Consider the following 8,115-nt stretch of genomic DNA (forward strand, 5'->3'; position numbering starts at 1 on the left):
ATGAAGCAAAAATCTTCCTGATGGTGTACCTCATGTTTTTCCATGTGCTGCTTTAACTTCCAACTTACATTTGTGCATCATATAGTTTTGCAGATTGATTTTTCTTAATATTTGCAAATGGCTTCTAAAGAAATGTATCCCAATCTATGTTGCATATTACTTCCTTATTTTCCATTTATGTATGGTTCTGTGTGTGTCCTTTAAACAGGTGTTCTACCCAATGGCACATAACCCCTGCAACAACTGCTAGTCATCAATAAATGGACAGATCTGTTTCATCATTGCCTTTCTACACTGCCGTCTAGTGGGAAAGACTTCTGCAGAGAAGCATGGCAGCTAGGTGGATTACAGTTCTTGGACTCCTGTTGGTCCTAATGCTGGGTCTCGGTGCAGCACTGACCACCAGCCCAGAGCCTCTACCAGAGGGAGGCCCCTCAAGCGAACCAACCTATGAGCCAGCGAGCTCAGTAGAACCATCACCAGAGGTAAGTGGACTGTGGTTTAATAACTATTCATTCATTCGTTCTTACATTATTTGTTTATTTATTCATTCATTGATCAATCTATGAATCCATTTATCTGTGAATCCATTTATCCATTCATTCATTCGTTCATTCATTCACCCACAGGTTAGGTGAAAATGTTGCAATATCACTTTTCTTGCAAATGGTTCAATGTATCTTTATGGAACTTGGTACATACGCATGAATTGACTGGCAGGGATTATCTAGGGAGTTTAGGGGTCATGGGTCAATAGTCAGTGGTCAAAGGTCAAGGTCAACTCCTCAAAATTTTACTACTTCCCTCATATAGTAGTATATGCAATGCTTGCATCATTACTTTTAAAACTTAATATATACATGCATTACCTAATGGAGATTCTCCAGGAAATTTCCAGCCAGAAGGTCAAAGGTCAAAGGTTAAGGGTCAAAGGCCAGATTTCAATGCCCCCCCCCAAAAAAAAAAAAAAAAAAAAAATCTATTTTGTACTGTAATTACACTCTTTCTTCATACGTTGGAAATTACTCAATGCATAAACTTATAAAAGGGTCCGTCAGAATTTAAGTAAAAATTCTCAATTCCCCAAATATGTGTACCTGCACTCTTAGACAATTATATCAAACCCAGTTCAAGGAAAATGAACATTCAAGACATTTCTGACAAACCTGTCATTTCAATGTTTTGACAATTATGTGAAACTGTCATAGATCACACATTACGTATGAAGACATTGTACTATACACCTATTCATTATTGGGAGAATCATGCATTATGGCGGAGGCATCAGTCGCCATAGCGACATTTCTAGTTATTTATTTATCTATTTATTCGTTCATTCTTTCATTCATTCATTTGTTTATTTGTTAATTAATTAATTCATTCATTGATCCATTCCATACAGTCATTTATCCATCCGTCCATTTGTTCATTTACTTCTTTATTCCTTTTTAACTCATTCATTCATGCATTCATTTTTTTCAGTCATATGTTCATGTTCACACAAGATACAAAACAATATGTCAAATTGAGAAATGCTTAATACTTCTGATTAAAACTGAACGTGAAGTTGAAGATCATTATCCATATTCACGCGTTTACATGGCATAATACATAAGAAAAGACAGATGCATGAATACAGGATAAAAGGACCAGAAAATAGCATGAATGCTAATCAAGGCTGATACCTGTCTACACAAAGGTTCTAAAGAGGTAGTAAGTCCAGCACAACTAAAGCTCTAGTTTGAAAATACGTGTAAGATGAACATGTCTACAACTATTTTATCATAGTACATTTGAGTTGAAGACATGACATGATAGTGCATGTTCTAGTATAATTGTAAATAAATATGTGGGTCTAAAGTAATGCAGCTGCAAGAAGCAAGGAAATATGTTATATATTGTTCTATATATTCCGCCTCAAAATTAGCAATAGCACACCTAAAAATACTTTGGGTATTATATATTACATGGTACACTCCAATAAATTGATTTCTTTTTAAGAATCAGCATCATGTGACATATATTTTGAATTACAATAAACCCATAACACTAAATGTTGTACTGTCTTTCAACTATGTGGGTTGCCAATTTTGCATACAACATATCATGCTGTCTCTTTGAAGATTTCCTCTCACCAACTGACCTGTAAAAGGGCTTCAAACAGTACAGTCAATTATGCATCAGGAATATTACAGCCCACTGTATCTGAGAGCAAGACTGAAATAGTGCCTTTAATGCGACATGATACATGAAGGTGTACGAGCCTAAGAGGCGGGGGGGGGGGGGGGGGGGGTGGAGAGCATGCTGGAATAATATGGCCTGATCATTTATTATTGGCATCCTTTCCTCACTTACTTTATTCTCCAGGTCGAGGCTGAACCAGAGCCAGAACCTGAACCAAGTGTAGAGCCAGAGCCAGAGCCTGAGGGTGAAACTACTCCTGGTCCTCCTGACTCCCCCTTCGCTGAGCCCGTGCCAAGATGGGACATCGCCCTGCCCAAGTTTGGCTGGGCGTGGCCCTTCCACATTTACCTCATGGGGGTCCTCTTTGCCATCCTGGCCATCTACTCCCTGCTGAGCATCATCCGACTGAGACAGCGGCGTCTCCTCAGCTACGGCTACTTCATCGCCCTCAACCTCCTCATGCTCCTCATGGGAACCATCCGGGCGGTGTACCTGCTGGTTGATGCCTACAATTACAAGGGGAAGTGGCACAACGTGTTGGCCTATTTGCTCCTTGGTACAGGATTCCCCTGCTTGACCTCTGCCTTCAGCATCCTCTTCATGGCCCTTCTCCAGTCCACCAAAACACAGGTTGTGCCTCCGACAATCCAGAAGCCAAAGTACCTAGCCATCGTGATTGTGATTCACTTTATCTTTGCCTTCATAGCGGATGTCGTCGTTGGGCTGTATGTGACAGCATCGGTACTATTGCTCATTTGTCAGTGCACATTTGTCATCTGGGGCCTGTTCCTCACCATCAGCTATTTGGTAATATTCCGCCGCCTGTACAGGTCAACAGTGCGGAAATACAGGGAGATCAAGCGTCTCAGTATTAGGACAGGGTCAGTCATGATGCCAGGCCAGAGAGGGAGGCCGATCATCACAGTACCTAGAAACAACTGGGGTAGTGCTATTAAGGTCACCATGGTAACGGCTCTGCTGGGTCTCGCAGTGGCATTGCTCCAGCTGTATGGAATGCTGGTTGTGTATGGGCCAGTGGGGGGACAGAAGCAGATCCCGGATCCTTGGCCATGGTGGAGCTATCAGTTTGTCTTTCGACTCCTGGAGTTCCTGATGTGTGCCCTGATGAGCTTCGTTGCCACGCAACCCTTCCGCTACACCAGGGACGGCAGGGAGAAGCGCTGCACGTGTCTGCCCTGCTGGAGCGCTCTCCTCGATGCGTGTGGGTGCAGGAAGACAGATGACTACAAGCAGGAGGAGGAGGAGCTGAACTCCCAGGTGTGGAGTAGTGCCTTTGAGCCATGTCTGCCAGACAAGCCTGTCCTCTACCAAGGATTGGCAGCCAGCACCCTGGAGTCTGACCTCTCTTCCAGGAACACGAATGGCAACAATACATCCGTCAATATCAATGTGGAGCTGACTGAACAAAAGGTGCAGGATAAGGACCTCAGGTTGGAACTCAGTGAAAATGATGTAAGAAGAACAAAGAGTTCCGAGCCACTTGGATCCGAGATGAACAACAGGATGCCAAGTCCACACACAGCACCAGTCGGTGGCGTTTCCTCCAGACCTTTTCCTGATGCTCCACCCAGTCAAGGTAACATGGTGAGGAATGAGTTCCAGGCCTCAGTCAAGAGGGGAGATAAGGTCACTAACTGCCTGTCAGATCCCCTTCCATCATCAGGGGATGGTGAGATTGGCGAGGGAGGGGCCCTGGATGATGCCTCTGGGCACCACCCCAAGATGGACAAGATAGAGAATGCCAATACCTCTGATGTTCTAATTGAGGTGCAAGGCAGCAACAGTGGCATAGAGGTAACAGAGAAGACTCCTTTGGATAGTTTTGTGTGATATGGGGATCTACTATTAAACACAGTTCTCCTTTGTAACCTGTTTTCTGAGAATAGGAATCATTGTTTTCTGGTTTGAAAGTCATTATCTTTTGCACAAAATCCCTCAGTATAAAGTAGACTACCTTACCCAGTGCTATGAAAATGTTTTACGATGGATATGATAAAAGCAAATACAGGGTACTAGCGAGTGAGCAAGTGAGGTTTTTCTCCCTCCCACTGGCATTACACAGGTTAAAATGAAGCCAAACATATGATGTGACTACTTTCCCCATCTTTTATAGCTTTACAGTGGAATATCATGTGTCAATTTGCCCTCAAATAGAGTAGCATCTTTTGGAATAAAGTTCAAGTTTGGCATGTTTGTGTCATGTCAATGTCAACATGTACAATAATCTTAATGTAAATATAGAAATCAGTGAATGATATTTGGTACTGTTTTCCACAATCACAAAAGGTTATGATTTGATGATGATAGTGTTTTTACTTGTACTTTTTCTAAATCTTTGAAGTTTCCCACCTGGACACCCCCTCAACTCCCTAGATAATGGATTTATGTAGAAATTCTTTTGAAGTAAATTCAGCCAGAGAGCCCAACTAGAATAGGGCATACTACTTCCAAATTAAATGATTTACAGATAAATATGACAAAAATGTGGAAATGCATGGGGAAAATATTTTTTTAAAAATCAATTCATAGAGAATGCATTCAATCTTGTATCTTGAGAAGGGTATGCTCTTTTTACTTTCACACCTTTGAGAGGAAAAGTCATCCAGATTAAAATCTTGGAATTGTATGCACCAAATTTCATGCATGGAATTACCGCAGCCCCACTATTCATTGATTTATCCAAAGTTATAAGAGATATACTGGCTGAGATATGGTCTAATTCATTTCTGTGTTGTTTCGTAGTCAGAAGTTGTATGCTCATATCAGAATAGTTTTTGGAGACAATTTTCCTACATAGATGCTGTAGGTAAATATTTTAAGCTGTGTAAAATTGATGTCGGTCAATATTTAAAGCATTGTAAAATAGTGTCTCTGTCTCACATACATGTATCTCTCTTTCCCATCTTTTCTCTGCTTGTCTAGCTGTTCCATCGTACAAATTTGTATCTCATATTTCTCAACTCGATGATGATATGTATATTTTGACTTTCACTTGAGCGTGGTATATACTGACACATTCTTAAAAGTATGGTAACTTTTTATGACGATTTACGTCAGAGATGCCTTCTCTGCAATGTATACTCAGTACTGTATTTTTTACTTATGAATTTTTGTATCCCAGAAGGAAACTTACTTCAATGTTGATAGCATGCTGCTACGGAAATGGTATAGAATTAGCAGTTTTTATTGTACCCTGTATAACGACTGAAAGAGTAAAGTCCTTCACTTTCTAAGAGGGAAAGGGCAGTGATAGTGAAGCTAGTGAATTTACTATTTTTGTTTTTGTTAGCATTACTGTCTGTGTCTGCCCACTGGTAAAGTACGTTTACAAAACTTTATAGTCAAACTTCACCTAAAATATGACATTTTGTATCAGATACAGCATACTATACATGGCATATAACAATTTAGCGAGTCTATGGGTAATTTTTCAAGAATTGGGACTCTCCAGCAATTTCGCAAGGGGTTAAATTTGCGATCGTGGAGTACAGTACTAAATGGAGAAATGTGCACATCACAATCATGTCGGGATCAGAGTCATCATTTCTGCGCGTCTTTAAATTCGTGAATAGCACCTGACTCACAAACTTTGTGATAATATAATCCTCGTGAAATATTTCTGCCTATATAGTATTTCAGCCATGTGTCAATTTTCAGGTCAAAGTTCCCCATGCATTTGACAGGAGGAGTAAAATTGCAAATCAAATAGATAAATAATAAAAATTTTCCAGGGTGAATAAGACCATATTGTACATTTCACATTTGCACCAGGACATTGGACGAGGATCACCACGATATGTTCATGCCAAGGCTTTCACCTTGACTAGATATGGTCTTAACCCATTCCATATTGAATTCTGAAATGCCCATAGACTTACTACACAGGTCACAAGGTTCCAGTTAGGAACAGGTTTAGTCTTTTCTAATTAACACCCTATCCCCATCACCGTTGCTAACCACTCCTCACCATTCTCATTAAGAATAAGATGGTAAACTGACTAAAAATTATCATACTTTATTTTAAAAAACAACAAACAAACAAAACAACACTGACATTGCTGTGCAGTGTTCTGTACATGTCTGGAAATATTTCCATGGAGATAGAGTAAGAGGATGTGCCTATGATGTCAATATCCCATACATATCCCATATAAACATCTCATGTTTGGCGGATTTTTCCTTGGCAGTGATAACTGCATGTGTCTCATTTGTATACTGCTCACTAACTATGGAACTGGACTCTGGTATTTTGACTTCTCTTGCACAAATTGCTTTTAATGTCATATAAGATTGTGTGGATTGTACATATTGTAAATTTTGTGTAAGTGTCACATGAGTTGAGGTGTCACTTAGGTAGGTGTAATGTAAAAGTCACAAATGTTCTGTAATTTTTTTTCTGTTGTTGATATTTTGCCGAATTCTGAGAAAGTCGACAGATTTTCTGCAGTGCCATTTGTGTTGATTTATGTGAGGTTAAGGGTTTTTGTGTTCAGCTGTACTTTTGTAAATTTGAGCATGGTATATATGCCAAAATGAAGTTGCACAAAATATACATTGCCATTTACTTGTATTCTGTGTTAATTTGTGAACCAACACTTGGCATGCAATAGCTTCAAGCACCAAAATCACTTGCCACCTCTCTATTTTGATTGGGTTTACAAATTGTGGTGGAATAACGACTTGTGCAGCTGTAAAACGCTCATCATGAGCCCATATTTTGAAAATAAATCTAGTCTAAGTTGTCCTTCATCTCCTTTTTGTGATCATTAATTGGCTAGTGAGACATTGTGTTGAATCATGTGTATTGATTTAAATATCCTGTAAAATAAACTCTATCAAAACTGAGGTTCAAATATGTTGAAAATTGAACTAGGTAAATTAAAGTCAGTGGCTTTCTGTTAACATGATTAACTATTAAGTCTCTATAATCATTTTTTTTTATCGTGATCATTGCATTAGTACCAAAAGAAGTAAAGAAGTTCTATTGCATGTAGATGTGTAATGTGTTATATATTGTAAACAGAACATTATTAGAGTATTTTGAAAGTAATCCCATGATAGATGTAAGGTTTGTGAATGTTTAGCTTTGTATGCATGTTGATGTGAGTTCTTGCCATTCTTGCAGAGGTTTATGTATTCATGTTGTCTGTTTACCAGCTGTAATACTTTCTTGCACTGTATTTTTTCCCAAATAGCCCATTTCATTAAGTTCTACTGTGAGCTAATGTAAATGTTGATCCAGAACATATGCTGAAGTGGGAAAATGGTTTGTGAAGCACATACATGTACATCTTTTTTTGTATGATCAAAAAAAGTTTGGTTACACAACTACAAAAATCACTTATACCAAGCAGATGGATGAATCTGCAGTGTTTCAGGTTATGAGAAAAAAAATATAATAACAAATTGCCTCCTAACTAACCAAATGCTGTTTTCCACCAGCAATTTCATGCATCTTTGTGAAGAATTGTCCATCATAAGAACACAGATGTTTGAATGGTATGCAAGACTTGCCATGCTGGATGTGTTGCACAAAAATAGAAAAAAGAACAAAATTCCCTCAAACGTCCTCTATTTATGTTCATTCTGCATAGAGTGCAAGAAAAAGTTCTGTACTATAGTTGTATTGTGAGACCCATGTTCTGTCACAATTTTTTTCTTGAGAAATCATAATTTGCGATATTGGGAACAGTCCTAGGACCTGTCCTATATCTGAAAGTAGACCCCTACAAGTAGTAAAATATCTAATGACTGTATGGTTGGCTAAACATACTTCTACATCATCCAGTCTACATTGAATGTGGATGCTTCTTTTGACTGATATTCATTGCTATGTCATCATTCATTTCAACTCTCACACATCATAATATTGTTTGAGGTAAGAGGTTGCTGTTCAGTAGAGTACCGAAG

The 8,115-nt window shown here is 39.0% G+C and overlaps 1 protein-coding gene across 1 annotated transcript; it reads left to right on the top strand.

The window, feature by feature from the left end:
- Positions 1-329: 329 nt before the first annotated feature.
- Positions 330-4,035, top strand: LOC139740558 (uncharacterized). Its single transcript, XM_071651144.1, has 2 exons — positions 330-485; positions 2,368-4,035. Exons 1-2 carry the CDS (start codon positions 330-332, stop codon positions 4,033-4,035), a joined length of 1,824 nt encoding a protein of 607 aa, XP_071507245.1.
- The last annotated feature ends 4,080 nt before the right edge of the window (positions 4,036-8,115 follow it).

This window comes from Diadema antillarum, unplaced genomic scaffold (genome assembly GCF_040938485.1).
Source record: "Diadema antillarum isolate AM-2024a unplaced genomic scaffold, OU_Dant_1.0 seq00000861_RagTag, whole genome shotgun sequence".
In the NCBI taxonomy this organism is placed as follows: domain Eukaryota; kingdom Metazoa; phylum Echinodermata; class Echinoidea; order Diadematoida; family Diadematidae; genus Diadema; species Diadema antillarum.

Bases quoted from the DNA above. Each gene is read 5' to 3' on its own strand.
- LOC139740558 (XM_071651144.1), top strand. From the start codon at position 330: ATGGCAGCTAGGTGGATTACAGTTCTTGGACTCCTGTTGGTCCTAATG. The intron at 486-2,367 runs GTAAGTGGACTG...TTTATTCTCCAG, and splicing joins CAGTAGAACCATCACCAGAG to GTCGAGGCTGAACCAGAGCC.